General features: G+C 40.1%; 1 protein-coding gene, 1 long non-coding RNA gene and 1 pseudogene across 2 annotated transcripts; 2 read left to right on the top strand and 1 right to left on the bottom strand.

The window, feature by feature from the left end:
* The first annotated feature begins 354 nt into the window (after positions 1-354).
* Positions 355-7,102, top strand: LOC130202775 (serine/threonine-protein phosphatase PP1-beta catalytic subunit-like). Its single transcript, XM_056428523.1, has 8 exons — positions 355-434; positions 1,562-1,693; positions 1,956-2,186; positions 3,226-3,330; positions 3,685-3,756; positions 3,910-4,061; positions 4,994-5,128; positions 5,219-7,102. Exons 1-8 carry the CDS (start codon positions 383-385, stop codon positions 5,321-5,323), a joined length of 984 nt encoding a protein of 327 aa, XP_056284498.1. The 5' UTR covers positions 355-382; the 3' UTR covers positions 5,324-7,102.
* Positions 7,103-8,714: 1,612 nt separating this feature from the next.
* Positions 8,715-9,479, top strand: LOC130202700 (uncharacterized). The gene is made up of 2 exons (XR_008833386.1): positions 8,715-8,781; positions 8,988-9,479. It is a non-coding gene; the product is annotated as an uncharacterized LOC130202700 (long non-coding RNA).
* Positions 9,480-14,128: 4,649 nt separating this feature from the next.
* On the bottom strand, positions 14,129-17,843 carry LOC130202525 (toll-like receptor 5; annotated as a pseudogene).
* Positions 17,844-18,642: the final 799 nt, after the last annotated feature.

An 18,642-nucleotide genomic window follows, 5' to 3' on the forward strand; every position in this document is an offset into this window, starting at 1 on the left:
CACACAGTTGTTCCCAACTCTCCATTGTTGTAATGTAAACAAATAGAAGCAAACATACTTTTGAAAAAAAGAACGTTAAGTCTTCTATATATGAGTGTATTAAATGAAAAACTGACTGATTCAATAGTATACCACAAAGTAAAGTCTGTTTATAAGCACTACACATTTTATTGTCATTTTATTTATTGTTTTTCGTTCAGAAGTACCTCGAGATTGTAATTAAGTGCAGTACTTGAGAAGCGAAGTCTACTTAGTTATCCCACCATTATGTGTGTTCTAAGTGGTGTACATGCCTGGGAAGGCTAAAGCTCCTTTGAGCCTACAAGTCAACACTCTGGGCTCTTTTACCCGGGTTCTGCCTTGTTCCGTGAGTCTCACAAACATGGCGGAAAGCGAATTGAACATTGACAGTCTCATATCTCGACTACTGGAAGGTACTGTAGCACCATGATAACCTTTCTTCCCGTGTCCTTCACCGATAAAATGACTGAATTGTACGTTATTGTCTGTAACTAGTAACTTTGCGATACGTTAAAAACATTAGGATCTCCGCTGTTGTTCCACAGCAACGTTAGCTAACGTTAACCGTGAAAAGCTCTTTGCTGCCGGAGAAACGCGAACGTTAGTGAACGATCGCACGATGTCACAGTGTCGCGAACTGTTCGCTAATGTTGGATCGTTAATCAACGTTTGTCGTGGCGCTGTGCGTAAAAACAGGGAGAATGGCGTAACAATGATCCAGCTAGAGAGTTAGCTTAACTAGCTCACGGTCTCTGTCGACCAGTGCCCTAACTTCAACATGTGGAGGCAAACCAGCCGACTAACGTGAACACAGACCAGACGGTGTGATCACCAAGGACGGAATGGAGCGGGGAGAGAAACATCCGTGGAATTATGTGGTCGCCAAGAAGTAACATTACGACGTAAACTGTTCTCTTTAGCTAGGCTAGCACGTCGGCTACCACCCCGGACACGCCCCCTCACAAAGGAAATCACCTGCATGACCAGCGACTGTTTTAGATTCATCATTAGTTTAAACACTTTGTTCCACAAATGAAAACAAAACAAAAGACCAAAAACAAATTTAGGAAAACACCTCTCCAGGTTTAGTGTTTGGGCTCGCGCCACACTGCCCTCACTCACTCCCCGCTTCATTGTGTTGACTGGAATGTGGTATCGCTCTGAAAGTAATTGGTAGAATAATATCTATTGGTAGATGACAACTAAATCTGAGTCTTTGTTTGAAAAAAAAAGAAGCTTTTGTCAACATCAGTAATATTTGTGAACATCAATGTGAAACAGGCAGGTCATTCATGATCAGTTGACATCAGTTCAGACTGATTTAATGCTGTCTTAAATTACATATTTAAATGCACTGACTTTTTTTGTGGCCAGAATACTGATTTAGCCTTCAAATGTAGTTACCTGTCCCTTTGTCATCATGTTGAGTTTAATGCGTATAGTTCTGATTGCTGTGACAGGATACTTAATCGTTCTAATGTCTAGTGTCAAATACTTTAGAATCAGTCGATGTTTAACCCTCTTTTTTCTTGTCTTTCAGTGCGAGGATGTCGTCCAGGGAAGGTTGTACAGATGACAGAGGCTGAGGTGAGGGGGCTCTGCATCAAGTCCAGAGAGATTTTCCTCAGTCAGCCGATCCTGCTAGAACTGGAGGCTCCACTCAAAATCTGCGGTGAGGACAGCACCTATCACTATAGTTGTTTTGTATGTACATGTATCCCAATGCAGGGTGGTAAAACAATTATGATCGTTAGAGGCAACCAAAGCGACTGAGCATGACTTCTTAAGCCCTGCGCTATCCCCAGGATGTTTTAAAAACAGTCACTCAAAAATGATTTGTCTAATCTGTTCATTAATTTTACATTATTGATTAAGATTGTAATGCTACTTGTATTTAGACCTCATTGAACAATTTGATGAACATATCCTTCCAGGTGATATCCATGGCCAGTACACAGACTTGCTGAGGCTATTTGAGTACGGCAGTTTCCCACCTGAGGCCAACTATCTGTTCTTGGGAGATTATGTGGACAGGGGGAAGCAGTCGCTGGAGACCATCTGCCTTCTGCTCGCCTACAAGATCAAATACCCAGAAAACTTTTTCTTGCTGAGGGGGAACCACGAGTGTGCCTCCATCAACCGCATCTACGGCTTCTATGATGAGTGTAAGTTGGAAAACACACCTGTTTGTTATGCTACATACATACTGTGCACAGTCCTAATTGTGAGTTGGACTACCGTATTTTTTGCACTATAGGGCGCACTTAAAAGCCTTTAATTTTCTCAAAAAACGACAGTGCGCCTTATAATCCGAAGCGCCGTATATATGGATTAATTCTGGTTTTGTTTACTGACCTCTAAGCGATTTTGTGTTGTACAAGGCGCTCACGGCGCTAAGTCAAAATGTTTTAGTGCGACTTTGGTAAACTACAAAGCCGCACCGCTTGCAGCATTACGGCTACCGTAGCCAGGAGCGTCGCGGAGTAATACATACTGTAGCGACCCTGGGTCAGGAAGGCTACGAGACGTAGATGGCTTATAGGGTGTTTATTCAAGGAACATAGAACAAGCTACTGTTGGCCGTAGCCTGCGCCAAAACGACAACAAACCGCTGTGAAACCTCCAAACCAGCTTCACGTCTGCTCCGGGTCATAGCTCTGCTCCGAACGGCGTAACACAACAACACACACACAACAACATCACTCGCTGTCCAATCACAGACACGCCTCACAGCTACCAGCTCGTGAGACGTTCACTTACATCCGGACATAACATTTCCCTCAGTCCGTTACAATACTGTGCTTCACCATAATATTACAGTGTGTGTATAAGGATCCCAAAATACAACTGAATAAGGTTGGTAGTTATTGTGAATACGCTCATTAACGTTTGAATAATGTTGAGAATTATTGTGAACGCGTTTAATAAAGTTTGATCGACTGACTTATCTGACTGTTTTTTTTCCGCTTAATGCGCCTTATAGTCCGGTGCGCTTTATATATGAAAAAAGATCGAAAATAGACCATTCATTGACAGTGCGCCTTATAATCTAGTGCGCCCTATAGTGCAAAAAATACGGTACTCCAAAAACTCAGAAGAATTATAAAATCTGAATCTATAACACAATAATATTAGTAAACGGTTTTTAACAATTGCTTGTTGTCTGTTTTTTGGCTGACACTTTTCTTAATTTTTTTTCCTCAGGCAAGCGCAGGTTCAACATAAAGCTCTGGAAGACCTTCACAGACTGTTTTAACTGTCTGCCCATTGCTGCGATTATCGATGAAAAGATTTTCTGCTGCCATGGAGGTTTGTGAAGAGTGTTATGTAGCAGCCACTGCATAACGTGGATAATGCCTCGTACAGTAGACCTGTTTAAAGTAAATTATTGTGTCATTATTTAATGCACTGCATCTTTAATCAGGGTTTCAGTATTCAATGAGGGGTGTATTTTTATTTGTAAGGGCAATATTACATGGTAGAATATTAGTATTTATTCAATTGGGATGAATCATTTAATGACATTATGGTTATATTTTATATCCCATTTTTGTCACATTATTACAATACTTGTAACTACATTTTTGTATTTCCATTTAGTTAAAGGATGAATAAAAGGGATCTTTTCTCTGATTCACATTTACAATGATCTGTTCTCCTCAGGGCTCTCACCTGATCTACAGTCCATGGAACAAATTCGGCGCATTATGAGACCCACTGATGTCCCAGACACAGGTGTGTTGCTTAATATAGTATCGGTTGATAATATGAACATGCAATAGTATCGTGTGTCAGAAAAAAATGAATGTCCAGATAAAGTTAATCAAATGTAATGTGAGTGACTCATCTCGTCAGAGGGATTGACTGCTTGACTTTCCTGTTGGTCAGGGTTGCTGTGTGACCTGCTGTGGTCCGACCCAGACAAAGACGTCCAGGGCTGGGGGGAGAACGATCGAGGAGTTTCCTTCACCTTTGGGGCCGATGTTGTCAGCAAGTTTCTCAACCGCCACGACCTGGACCTTATCTGCCGAGCACACCAAGTAATTATTGTGCTGTTCTGTGATTATTTTACCAATCATCAACTCTGTATTATTGCAATGTGGGGCGTATGTACAAATCAACGATGTGAGAACAGGTGGGTGGACCATGGACTCTCAGCTCTTATTTTAGCAGTGTTTGAATGTATTAAGTACTTTTAGGCTACTTAAATACCGTACTTAAGTACAATTTTGAGGTACGTCCACTACATTTCAGACGGAAATATTGTACTTTTTTATCCCACAACATTTATCTGATTTTTAATAAATATTTATCAACTTTAATGTAGTGTATATAGCCTAATTAATAAGTTGTTTAAGTTAGCTCTACCGTTACCAGCTGCAACAATAACATTATCAACACATTATTGCATGAATAATTGTTATTGATAAAGATGATTTAATACACGGTATTCAAAATCTGACGCTCTTCTAATGGAGGATGAATTAATAGAGCGATGGGTGTTCGTCAACACAAAACTTTTAATTAGAATATTGAAATGTTATTTTCTGATTGTTTCACAGTCATTCGGTTTTAAAACACAAGAGAGAAAATGAGGACAGGCTCTGTGTAGATGTTCACACTGCCACACACTTCTGACTAGTGGTTCATAAGTGATGACTGAGAGGGATTGTTTTTTGATCTATAAATAGTTTCTTTGGAAATTGTTGCATGTTTGACCCTTTTAAGGCAATTAAGACAGAACAACTTTACAACAAGACCTGCTAATTATTTTCTTTATTTTATCAGTTTAATTGTTTCCCCTGCAAAATGTCAGAAAATATTAGAGCCCAAGGTTACATAATTAAATTGCTTATTTAGTTCCAATTTAGAACCGGTGAATTTTTGGCCATTTTGCTCAAAATGTAGTCAGTGATGTATCATTTTATGTGGATCAACTTATTGTTCCTGCTTTAATCCTGCTATCTTCCAGGTTGTTGAAGACGGTTATGAGTTCTTTGCCAAGCGACAGCTGGTCACGCTGTTCTCTGCCCCCAACTACTGCGGGGAGTTTGACAATGCAGGAGGCATGATGAGTGTTGACGAGTCCCTTATGTGCTCCTTTCAGGTAGGAAACGCTCCGTTTATTGTACCGTAACATAAAAGCTGATTTTTGGCCTTCAAATGTATTCATCGGGACCGTCATCCTGTCTTTCAGATCCTGAAGCCGTCAGAAAAAAAAGCAAAATACCAGTACGGCGGGGTGAATGCAGGACGTCCTGTCACCCCGCCTCGCACCGCGCAGGTCCCAAAAAAGAGGTGAGCGGCTGGCTCTGACTCTCCTGCTCTTCTCCCGGTTGATCACTGGCCCAACGTCCCTGCAGGCTGCCTCAAACAAAGAGAAAAAAAAAAACTCCAGGAGTGTCTTTTGCTTGTTCTGTGGGTATTTTTATGAACTTGTGGTTTTTTTCGATTTCTTATTTGATGCCATGGTCTGCATTAACTTCCTGCTTCTCACTCCATTCAGCAATATTTAAACCAAACTCTTGTGGAATGGGCACGATGTTAAGAAAAGATGCTTCTCTTCCGCCACATTAACAATTTCCATTGTGATTTTGTGAATGCATGCACGCTTGTGAGAGTGAGATGGCTTCTTTGCTCTCGTCAATGTAAAATCCATAAATGATCGCAGACAACGGGGCGATTGTTTCTCGTCCTACTGCCGTTGCACATTTCTGTGTTGGATAAAGTGCTACACTGCTTGATGGAATAGTTTTACATTTTGGGAAATATGCTTATATGCTTTCTTAAAAAGAGTTTGATAAGGAAGTCTACACCACTCTGCATTCTGTTAAATAGGAACCTAACAGCTGGCTAATGTAGCGCTAAGACTGGAAACTGGGAAATGGTTATTCTGGCTCCGTTAACTTCAACATCATCCACCGACCAGCAACAGTGTTTGTTTCATCTGTTTCTTTTGTATGGAGTAAACAAACTTGAAGAACAAATGTGACTCATTGATCTTCTCCTCTACATTAACTCACGACAAGAATGCTATTGAACATATTTTCCAAAGTACATTTTTCTTGAAGAATTGCAAGTGAGGGATTGCTCTGGCTTTCCCTTCGGCTTATGAATGTTTTATCCTCAAAGAGATATCGTTAATACCCGGATATTTTGATGATGCAAGAAAAATATTTCAAACATCTTGCAATCAATCAATTTGCAAGTGTAATTGTGGGGAAGTCTTGAACGCATCTGTGTTTGAAAAGGTCAAATCCATCTATGCTGTTCCTTTCACGAGGACGTTCATAGTCAGTCGATGCTCAAAAATTAAATCAGTGATGACTAAACTTATTTTCTGTGGGAACCAAACATCAGTGAAATGAGAGACTGATGAAAACTACGGCAGAAACGGCGGTAAAGTACGGGATTTAAAAGGTGTCGGTACGTTCATGTTAACGGCAGCAGATGTTGACCGCTCACTGAACATTGTTGCGCTTCCAGTTCGGCCTGTGACCTTAACTTCTAATGTTGGATGATGCAGTTTCCCAGAAATAATTGATTTATTATATTCATATTAATGTATTGATATTTTAAGATACTTTGATGCCATTTATATAAGGATAATTTAATAGCATAATGTGTTTATTCAAATAGCAAAACTTAATTCACACAATGTGCAAGTCTTGTATTTGTGAAAACCCCGTGTTTATTGTTTGTTCTGGCATCATGTTGGCTAAAATGTTGATCACATTCTTATGTAAACATGCATGTAAACTTAACGGGGAGTATCGGTCAGCAAAAATAAATGTCATGTCAATTTATCTTGATGTAAAACTTGAGGTTATTGTCCATATATTGTATAACTCATTAACATAATTATCGCAACCGGCCGTGTTAAAAATCAAGGCAAGACGATGGTTTGATTATTGTTGGCTAGTCACATAGGTTATATATTTCCAACTCCTTAAAACTGAACCAACGTATTTTTTATTTATTTAAACCTTGCCTTTTGCTTTGTAAATGTAGTATAAGTTAAACAGTATGTTTAGACGTTGAGATTTGTACAAGTTTGTTTGAAATAAAGGTTTTGAGCCTGCTCCGTTTCTCTAAGTTCTGAGTAACTATATGAGTAGTATAATTTTTTAAATAATGTCATAGTATTTCCATTTGTGGAGAATGTTGAAATACTTCTACACGGCGTCGAGTGGCTTGATTTCTTTCTTCTGGATCGATGCTGAATAATCTCTGAACCGGATGCTGTTTAAACTCGTATCCATCTCCTATCTGACTGCTGGAGAGATGCCACAGGATACTCACACACCTCAGGAATCAAACACCCACAGAATACAGAGAGTTTGGATCAGAGTTCAATTCACGTAGATTTATTTGTAACAAACAAGTTTCACAAATAAACCTGAATAGGGTCCGGTATTAAAAACAACCTCCTCCTTCCACTCCGTCTTTCCCAACTTGCGAACAAACACATTGACGTATTATTCATACCATCACACTCACATAAGTTGTGTTCATTTCCATCCTGATATGTTTGTGTGCTTTTATATTGTCACTTTTCATGTGTCTATGTTTGTATTTTAGTGCAGTGTTTTTGGGAACTATAAAGTCAATACAGTCACATTGAATTTAACTGAAATTAATTAGTTGGAATGCTTCAGCAGTCCAACTATTGTTCTTGTCTTCTTTATATCTTCTTTGTATTAGTTGGAATGCTTCAGCAGTCCAACTATTGTTCTTGTCATCTTTATTTAAACTTCTTTATATTATTCTATTTCTTCCGTACCTTTTTTGTCCCTCTTCTAGTCCTCCATATATTCAGCTATTTAAACTATTCAAATATTAAAAAATTCAGCTTCTACAGGAATAGATGGGAATTACTTTTCATATTTCTAACTCTTCCGCTGTTTATATGATAAATATTTTATGGTTATTATTTTGAGTGGCATCACAATGGAGAAAGTCTTCAACTCTAAAAGCTTCGAAGATCTTCATACTTTCAGCCTTAATTCAATCTTTTTTTTATTTTTATGTTGACATAATCTTTTTCTTCTACTGTATATTTTGAGATATTTCTTACCTTTCCACATTATCAAATGATTAATATTTTTATGGAATAAATAATGAATGGTTTCCTATGGAGCAAAGCTTCAACTCCACTTAAACTTGTTCAAATTTAAAAGCTTACAATATCAGCATACATTCAGCTAAAGAAACAATTCCACGTTTAAAATATTGACAACATTGTTAGCACTGTTGCCTCACAGCAAGAGGGCTGTGGGTTCAATTCCCGGTCGGGTGGTCCTTCTGTGGAGTTTGCATGTTCTCCCCTTCGCAGCGTGGGTTCCCTCTCCAGCTTCCTCCCACAGTCCAAAGAAATGCTCAGGTTAATTGATCTCTAAATTGTCCGTAGATATGAGTGTGAATGGTTTTAAATACTTTATTACATTTTTATAACTTATTAACATTTTGTAATTTTAATAAGTTATAAAACGTTATAACGTTTTAACTTTTTGTAACTTTTTAATAACTTTTCATTACTTTTTTATATTTTTTATAACTTTTCAATAACGTTTTAACTATTTGTAACTTTTTAATAACTTTTCATTACTTTTTTACTACTTTTAATCTTTTTTATTACTATTTAACTTTTTTATATGGAGGTTAGTTTTTTAGGTTAGATGGGTAAGGCTTCACGGAACACCACGAGGCCATTCCATCGACTTCTAGCGACACGAGTCCAACAAAGAAACTGCGATCCAGGTCAGGGCTGCCAATCGCAGGCTCTGGCCCCGTTCTTCCTGCCTTGTGCATAATTTGCCGTGTGTGTGTGTGTGTGAGATATCTTTGGTGTTAAATGTGCTGTATGGCAGATAGGTTCTAGCCTGGAATCTCTTGTACCACCTCCACTCTCTGCTTTTCATGATACTCCTGTGACTCTTAATTGTCACTGTTTTGTTGTGTTGCAGACAGGATATGTTGAAGAAGAGGCTGACTCGTGATTTCCCCCAGCTGGTGTTCCACACCCCCACCAAGCGCAACATCTGCGAGCTGGTTTTTGCAGAGACCCTGTCAACCGGTACACTCGTGGACATGCTACCTTACCCATCAGGTGTGGAAACCACACAGTCTAGTGAGTTGAGCCAGACAGCGAGACTGAAAAAGGGACAACAGAGTGCCAAACAACACAAGAGGACGCAAGGACACTATATACAGCAGCGTTGTTCTTAAAAAGACACAAACAAGTCATTGATGTTGTGTGTTGTGTATGCATGTGTGTTGTATAGGTACATATATATTTTGTTTTGTATTTTACTTTGTATACTTCTATATCTTTCATCCCTGTTTTTTTATATTTGTGTTTTTTTGTTTTTATTCTTGTGTGTTTGGTTTATTGATGCTGCTACTTGTAACGACAAATTTCCCCTTGGGGATTAATAAAGTATATCTATCTATCTATCTATCTTAGTGACACTCCTGGCATGTCATGCCCATGGCCTCCAACCTCTGAAAATGTGAATGTCACTTAAGCACAAACTGTTGTTCCCCTTGCGCTATACAATCTAGTAAACTGGATTATAGGCGCCTCTGAGGAGCCAACACTGGATAATTTTGTCGACATTGCTGATGACTTGCACTTGAAAGTGTTGTCTGTTTGTCAAGACATTGTGTACCTTGCTTCCAAGGGCCGTAAGCAGACACCTAACTCCTTGACATTAGGTTTGACTGTTCGACATTTAACAGGATGCTTGAGGAAAGAAGCTCCTCCTCAGTCTCTCTGTTCTGGTCTTGTAGCAGCAGAGACGTTTGCCTGACCTCAGTGTTTTGAAAAGTCCATGGTCAGTATGTTAGGAGTCCTTCACAATACTTTGGGCCCTAGTACGTTGTCTTCTCTTGTAGGTCTCCTGCAGAATAGGGAGAGGTGCTCTGATGATGCGGTACTGCAGTCACAGGCTGTACAGTTCCCATACCAAGTGATGATGCTGTCAGGACACACAGCTGATTGGTGCTGATGCTCTGAACTTCCTCAGCTGACGTAGGAAGTACAGTCTTTGCCTTGATTTCTTTAGTGTGTGCTGGGTGTTCACAGTTCATATTAGATCGTCAGTAAGGTGTATTCCCAGGTATGTCAAACTTGAGCTAAATGACTTAACATAAGCATAACATTATCGTATATTTGCCTCATTGTTCTTATTGGACGCGGCTATGTATACAGCACTATTTAGAATCCATTTAGCCCCGCTACTTGCAGATCAGGAGCTTTGTAAGAAACACGTTTAACTCTTTTCCAAACAAGCCCTTGAAATCTCATGTTGACAGCCTCCTAGAACTGAACCCGAATAGTAGAGGATTGATATCCCAAATTTACGGGCTCATTAATGATATCAACCCACACTCCTTGGAAAATGTAAGAATGGCCTGGGACTCTGATCTTGGAGTGGTTATAACAAATGACCAATGGGACTCTATTTTAGATTTGATATACACATCATCTACATCCGCTAAACACAACTTAATACAGCTGAAAGTGGTACACAGGGCGCATTACTCTAATGCTAGACTGGCAAAAATGTACCCTAACTCTGACCCATTATGTCCTCGATGTAGAGGCCAGCCAGCAGACTTGTTGCACATGTTCTGGCTATGCCCTAAACTCGCCAACTTTTGGTGAACTATTTTTAAAGCTTATGGTGAGATGTTTGCGGCTCAATTTGACCCAGACCCAATTTGCGCACTCTTTGGCTTAATTCCAGAGGAAGTCCGTACCCGTTTACCAAATAAAGCCAATGTGATCATAGCCTTCACAACGCTTCTTGCTCGACGTTTGATCCTTCTGAGATGGAAGCAGCGCGCCCCCCCATCGTTCCCCCACTGGATCAAAGATGTCATGTATTTCCTGACACTTGAAAAAATCAAATATACCCTCAGTGTCTTCCCAAACCTTTAGTAAAGTATGGAGACCTTTTCTAGAATACTACGACTCCTTACAAGAACCTCTCGACATAGACTAAGGTGGATCCGCTCCATAGCAACAGTGAGCATCCCCCCTCCCTCCCCTCCCCTTGTTGTTTTTTCTGTTTTTTGTTGTTTTTTCTATTTTTGTTTTTTGTCCTTTAGCCATTACTCACTCTTTTTTACATGCAACTTCTCACTTTGTTAATTTTCATTTCCAAATTGCTTTACATTACCTGATGGATTAATGTAATTATTTGATTATTATTATTTGATTCTGTTTACATGTTCGTCTCCTGAATGTACCTGAAATTACCTGAATGTATTGTATAAGTTCTGTAGCCTGTAACCCTACAATTGGTGGGTGGGGTGGGGTGGGTGGGGTGGGGTAGGGTCGGGAATGAGGTTTTAAATTTCAATCTGTAATTGCCCTGAGACAAGTGTGAATCCTCTTCCCTGGTGGGATAAAAACTGAAAATCAATAAAACATATTTAAAAAAAAAAAGAATCCATGGTGTTTTCCTCTTTATCGGTAACATTGAATCTAACCACGGGAGCCGCCATCTTGCCATTCTATTGACAAAAAGCAGCTACCTCATTGGTGTAGAACGATCACGTGTCAAACCGTGCCACCACTCGCGACCAAGATCCTATTACGCTCTGGAGAAAGTAATTCTGCAAATAGACGCATCGAGAATCGACTGGAAATATAGCAACACTTTTTTTTTTGGTAGGTTAGCACAACTTGTTCATTTTTATGAGCTAAAGATTGTGTAGATGCGCGACTGTGGAGCGGGTTGAAACAAAAACTGTTCACCTTACGGCCTAATGAGGAGGACGGTAGAAAACATCGGTTTCTTAAGCATTTTTTAATGTTTTTTGTGGTCGGAGTAATAAAGAAATGTTTTTTGGGAAATGTCCTTGTTTTCAGCAGGAAGAAGGTGTACCCTGCCTTCGCCTAATGCCAGCTGGGATCGGCTCTGTAATTTGGGTAGCTTAATGACACTCTTTTATACCCTGAATATATTCGTGATACAATTTTAGATCTTTATAGCATTTGATTTGAAACTAAAGTATTCGTTACTCCCAACAGCATTACATTACCAACATTGATTATGTGGGGAAAACTTTACAACTTATAAAGACGCAAAGCATTATATTTAGATTATATATATATACAGAGCTGCCAACTTTTCAAAAAACCTTGGAGTGAGATTTTGTCGGGGGTGACCAAAATTTGAGCCACACATGTTGGTGGCTCAAATATCAGGAAATTTGAATTAATGTGGCGTTGTACCCATGTTGTACCCATGTTGTACCCATGTTGTACCCGGCATTCTGGCCTGGCAAAGGTCTTTTACGAGGCATCTTTGCTCCCGTAAATAATTAAAATAATTTTTTATAACTCTACTCTCATTTACAAAAACATGACTAATTCTATTGCACACATGTCCTGTCTTTATGTTAAATTCTTTATAATACATCTTACTTGTTCAAAGAGCTGTTTGGAATTTTTTTGAGAGGGTCCTTTTCCTAGGCCTGTAAATAAAGTGATAAATGCTATGTGGGCAGCCTTAACAAACAATGCTCTGATGTTTTGAGCATGCAGGATACCAAGAGGTTAACACGGTGCTCTCCTGCTGCTTGTTATGACAGCTGAGTTTACATTCACCACACAAAATCACACGCACAAACACAACACATTATTTCAAGATTTAAAGTTTAAGAGAGTGAGAACTTAATTGAACCACATGTCATTAACAGGGCTCTCAAGTTTTGAAGACAGGCAAGTGACATATCTATCCAGGATGCTTTATTTTCATTGGTTGCTGGATGAAATCTTACCCAGATACGTTTTTTTCTGATTGGCTATTGTGTAGCCCATTTCTTTTTTTTTATTGGCTGATAAGTGGCTCCTCACAGCAGAACTCCAGGTGAGCGCTTGATTCCTCCACGGTGAGGGCAGCGCGGCCAGCTCATGTTTGCGCGCTGCGGCACATTAAAACAACATTAAATAGCCGAGAGTTTTTTTCAGCGTGAGAAATACGATGTGTGGCGGGAGTGCGTGACGTAAGACCGAAATGCGTGACTGTCACGCTCAATGCGTGACACTTGAGAGCCCTGGCGCCATCTATCGTCGCGGAGTTTGAAAAGAAACCAACGCGCCTCGGCCCAAAATCAGAATTTCTTTTGCCGTGAGATATTGGCAGGGCTCTCAAGTCTCACGCATTGAGCGTGAGACTCACGCATTTCGGTCTTATCTCACGCACTCCCGCCACACATCGAATTCCTCACGCTGAAAAAACCTCTCGGCTATTTAATGCTTGAATGCAGGGGTGCTCAATACGCCGATCGATTGTTCCGCTGCAGAGCTCCGACGCCGGTCTGCGCGCATTGGGATGGAGCAAAAAAATAGTTACTAGTTCACAAGTTCTGCCAACTTCAATAAGCAGAATTTAAAGTAAATAAATAAACCAAGTATCAGATTGATAGTCTCTGGTTGCACTCCTCTGATTTCATGTTTGTATGTTGCTGAGTGAATGTCACGTGCCAGGCCGAACACCTACGCGCCCTACTCTTTGTTACCGTGTTTAACGTCACAACACGGTGAATTGTTGGTAAAACCCTTCGGCAAGCCCTGCTCTTTACTTTAAGCTGCCCTTACACAGTGTCCTATGTTGCATACAGTATGCAATCATCTGGGACATACAACCACCTCCTAACATTGCACCGTGAACTTTGACCCTCTTGCTCATACATCTCCCGCTCAGTGGATTGTAGGCCAGAATTGTGAGAGAAGCATGTTAGCACACACAACACATGCAGAAGGACTTTCTGCTTACTGCATTTGACAAACTATGTATTGAGACGTATTACATCCTCCTAAATATAAATGAATCATACTGAATAGTTTGGTAACATGGGTATGCACATAAACTCGGCAGAAAGGAGGATTATGGAGAGCATAAAGGGTTAAAAATGTATGCAAGAGAACCCTCAGAACCGCGTTGACAGCGGGTCAGTCCTCAGTCCTAAAGGTGTGTGTGGTGTTTTAAGAGAACTCATTCATCCGTCCAGTTTCTACACCTGCTAGTTCATTGTGGGCTGTAGTTTTTTCCCAGTATGCATTTACTGCCAAACGTTTTACCACACAACACTTATTTTACAATTTTATTAATTAGTTATTAGCAGATTCAGATTATCAATACAAATTATGATCCGCAAATAGTGATATAGTGGTATAAATTATCATTGAGCTCTACCAGAAGTATACAAGAAGTGATTAACCACCGTTACCAGCTGCAGTAACTCACACATAACCCATCAATTACTATAAACCAATCACATGATATATAATTTATTATGAATTATTGGTCCTTAAAGTACATTTTAATGTAATACTTTTGTACTTTGACTTTCATACAATATTGAAGACAGGACTTTTACTTGTCACAGAGTACTTCTAAACTGTGGAAGTAAGATCTGAGATATTCTTCCACCACTGGCTAAACATAATATCAACAAAACAAAACCTACTAATTGAATTTTTTATAAAGCCATGAAAAGGTTTTGATTTTATAATTTGTTTCCATCTTGTTGTTCCTGAGAAAAACGTTGATGGTCATGCAGAGGAAAGTACATTAGTAATTCATATCACAGGTCACAATAGATAAAGTTGTACATTTATTATTTAATTTAATTAAATCATGGAAATTACAACATACACTTTTGTTTAAATACCGTCTGAAAATGCTTAACATGTTCCTTTACACATGTGAAGTTCATTCAGGGATTTCATCATCATTTAAAAAGATTACGATCATACGGAGATTCAACAAATCAACATGACATATTGTGTTGGATTCCCTGTGATTCTCTAGGTCTCCCCCTGAATGCTCAAACACACTCTTAGTTGCTGGTTTTCTGCTGTGTGGTCTGAGCAGAGAACTCTAACACAGGAACCTCATAGAGATCAGAAGGAAATTCACACCTGAGCTCCTCAGCCGGACTGAGAAGGGTCACGTTGGTCTCACGCAGCCAAGTCAGGAAGCACTTCAGGTCAGAATCGCAGTGAAATCGGTTCATCTTCAGGTCGAGGATGCTTAGAAAGCGAAAAGCGTCGGGATCGGGGGAGGCTATGAAGTTGTTGGACAGAACGAGGGCTTTGAGACTCTTCGCAACACATCCGGCCGGATATAGGTCAAGCTGTTGGATGAGAGGTCCATCTCCACCACTGAGGTGAGGCCCTTGAACAGGCCCTGAGGAAGAGACTGAAGAGCATTGAGGCTCAAGTTCAGACCCCTCACGTGCCCAAGGTTGTCAAACAGATTCAGGCATCTCCCCTGAGACCACACAGACTGCAGAGAGCTGCCGTGAAGATCCAGAGCTTGGACCTTATTCGAACCAACTGCTGAAGCCAGTCTGCACCATCTGATTGTGTTTCCTCCGTAAAGGAGATTCTGGAGGCGCTTCAGTCTAGTCAACAACCGGTTGACGTCCCCCAGGTTTGTTAATCTGTTGTCCTGAATGTCCAGATGCAAAATATTACCGGCAAAGTGCGTGAGACTGCTTACCGACGTCAGTTTATTGTCCTTCAAAAGCAGAAAGTCTAAGCTGGGGAGAGATGCAGGGAAGCCAAGGTCTCGCAAAGAATTTCCTGTCAGATATAATGCTTTTAATTGTGGGAGTCCACGAAAGGAGCCAAAGCCCAGAGCGCCGATGTGATTGTAGGACAAGTCCAACACCCTCAGGTTTGTCAGTGAAGCAAAAGTGTAAGAATGGATTTCCCCCAGCAGGTTGTGTGACAGGTTGAGTGTTTTTAAATGCCCTTGAAGACCTTCAAAGGCATGTTTGTGTATCTGATTCACTCTGTTTTTGGAAAGGTCAATAATTTGGACTTCTTTCAGTGGACTAAAAACCCCCTGTTGCAAAGCAAATACCCGGTTCTTAGACAGATCCAGGATGCGGACCGCGCTGTCATTCAGGCCTGCAAACGTACTGCGGTCTGGATCAGGGAGATTGTTGAAGGAGAATCCTTTGCCCATGTGTCCTGACAGTTTGAGATGGGAGATCTTCGTCCCCTTAATGGCTGTGAAAAGCTTCTTGGACTCAGCCACACCCAACGCGTTGTTGGATATGTCAAGTGTCTCAAAGGACATTCCTCTGAAAGGATTCCCACATCCCTGCCAGTCAAAATGTTGATGAAACATGGCCTTAAGGTGAACAGAGTTCAAGTTTAGGACCTTGAAGTTCTTTCCTTTGAAACCAGCCAGATCAGACTCACATATTTTGTCCATTTGGTTCAGCTTGAGATTCAAAGCGTTCAAATGAGTCATGTTCGTGAAGAACATCGAGGGCTGGAGTCTTTTTATCTTGTTACCAAAGAGGTCGAGAGTCTCTAAGGAGGACAGTGGCTCCAGGTAGTTGTCCTTCAGTATGGACTCTTGGAGAGAACAGTAATCCAGGTAAAGGTTCTGCAAATCCGACAGTCCGGCGAACGCCCGCAGCTCCAGTTGAAGGCCGACGTTGAAGCCGAGCACCAGCCTCCTCAGGCGCCGTTGCCCGCTGAAGGCGTCGTTCCTGATCACAAGAGGCACGTACTGTCGTCCAAGGTCCAGCTCCTGCAGCTCCTCCAGGCCCGACAGGGAGGTGGAGTTGATCTCACGGATGTGGTTCATCTCCAGGTACAGGTGGGTAATGTGGGGCGGGAGAGGAGGAACCCAGCGGAGGTTCTGGGAGCCACAGTTGGCTACCGAGCCCACGATGAGGCACGATGAGAAACACCCCGGCACCTGAAAGAGGACGGTCGGTTTAATATTTATTTTACTGTCGACCACATTTAATTACAGATTATTGTGTGCTGTATGTTCTTCTCTTTTGCTTGACGTAATGTTTTATAATTTAAAGAACATTCAAATGAAAGAAATTAATAAAGAGCCATACTTTTAAATAGCTTAAACAGTAACTTAAGATTCATTATCTATTCATAGACAACTTCAAAAACACTTGTTTGCTGCTTTTGATGAATGAATTATCTTTTTTAGATGTTTTGCTGATTGCTGCACTGCAACTGAACCGAAACAATTTAATGTATTTTTATATAACTGTCACAAAGATACAGGAAACACACCTTTGTTAAAAGAAACAAACAACGTAGACACATAAGTATGTTTCCATACATTGGTAATCACTGATAAAACATTTCTATACTGAAAATGAATAAAAAGTAATATCTTGTTTATTAAATCAGCATACGTATCGTCTTGAGAGCTTACATAAACATTCTGCAAGCTTTTCACCAAAAATAATTAATTCTTTCTCTTCTTAATCATATCAAGTCTGAATAATTCATAAAATATATACAATACACTTTATAACATGTTATAACTTCCAGTTGGTATGAGTCACCTTTTCTAATAGAAGACTTAATCACATATATCTACAGCCCATTGTTTTGGTATGTTAGTCTAAACAAGATTGAAATACTAAATAAAGATTTGTCATTGTTCATACAATTGTGTGATTTTATATACAACCTTAATAAATAAATAATCTTCACTTTATTTCCCCCCAAAATATTTTAATTTCCCTGCACTGCCAAACATTGTGAACTGCACGTTAAAGTTCTTTAGTGTTTACGTAAGTGCTGAACAAATAAACATACTGTATCTTCAAATTGGAGGCTAAGTTCTCCTCACAGAGTTTCAGTATAAATATTCTTTTTTATTTCCATTTATTTTGTTACCTACCTGTAGAAAAACAGAGACGACAACAACCTGAAGACTCAGCGGCCACATCTTCACACGCCTGGAAAGAAGAAATGCAGTTCTTGATATTTGCTGGAATGAAGCCCCGGTCTCTCCCGCTCTGTGAGGATCACAGGTCCATTGTGCAGAGATTTATATCGGCAGCCTTTTTATCTGTGTGTGTTTGCGTCACTTGTGTTGAACATTGCATTGATTCTGCTCAGTAAACATGAGGCTAGTTGGGGTTTCCCTTATTTTGTTGCCAGATTTACATAAGAAAGGGAAGTACGCGTGCGTGCTTGTGGTCGTCCGTTGCCACGCACTGATGTTTTGTTGTTGTGTTTTCAGGTTTGGATGGTACCCGGTACCTGTTTTTCCAAACATGTTGTATTGCCAGGTTTGAAAGTTAGACCAACATTTAGATTTTTGTTGCCAACATTGTATACATGGTTGAAAATATGCTTTAAAATGTAAAAAATAGGGATTTCAGTAGAGTTCTTATGTCCCGTGAAGTATCAGACGTCTAACAATAGTGTAGTTTTACAAGAAATACTAAAACATTTAACTGCTATTGAAATGTTAACTTAAGTCTACAGTATATGCTGCTTTACCATTAGCCTTGAAAACCCCATTTCTGTCACAAAAAAACATTATAAATACCATATATATGTGGGAAACATTCTTGTTGTTGTATGAACATGTTTAAGTGTATGATAGGGGTGTGGGTGTGAGGGTGCACTATAAATATACTAAAGTTGAAGTCTGAGATTCTGAATTCTGCGTGGCTCTCAACCAGCTGTTAACTGCGCTAACAGGTCTAGCAGCGGCAACATCGGCTACAGTGCTGCAGCTAACAGTGTTTACCCAAAGGGGGCGGAGTCTAAGTGACCAATCCTGCACGGTGAAGAAAGGCCCACTAAATGGC

Source organism: Pseudoliparis swirei, chromosome 12, assembly GCF_029220125.1.
Source record: "Pseudoliparis swirei isolate HS2019 ecotype Mariana Trench chromosome 12, NWPU_hadal_v1, whole genome shotgun sequence".
Taxonomy (NCBI): domain Eukaryota; kingdom Metazoa; phylum Chordata; class Actinopteri; order Perciformes; family Liparidae; genus Pseudoliparis; species Pseudoliparis swirei.

Bases quoted from the DNA above. Each gene is read 5' to 3' on its own strand.
- LOC130202775 (XM_056428523.1), top strand. From the start codon at position 383: ATGGCGGAAAGCGAATTGAACATTGACAGTCTCATATCTCGACTACTG. The intron at 2,187-3,225 runs GTAAGTTGGAAA...TTTTTTCCTCAG, and splicing joins CTACGGCTTCTATGATGAGT to GCAAGCGCAGGTTCAACATA. The intron at 5,129-5,218 runs GTAGGAAACGCT...CCTGTCTTTCAG, and splicing joins CCCTTATGTGCTCCTTTCAG to ATCCTGAAGCCGTCAGAAAA.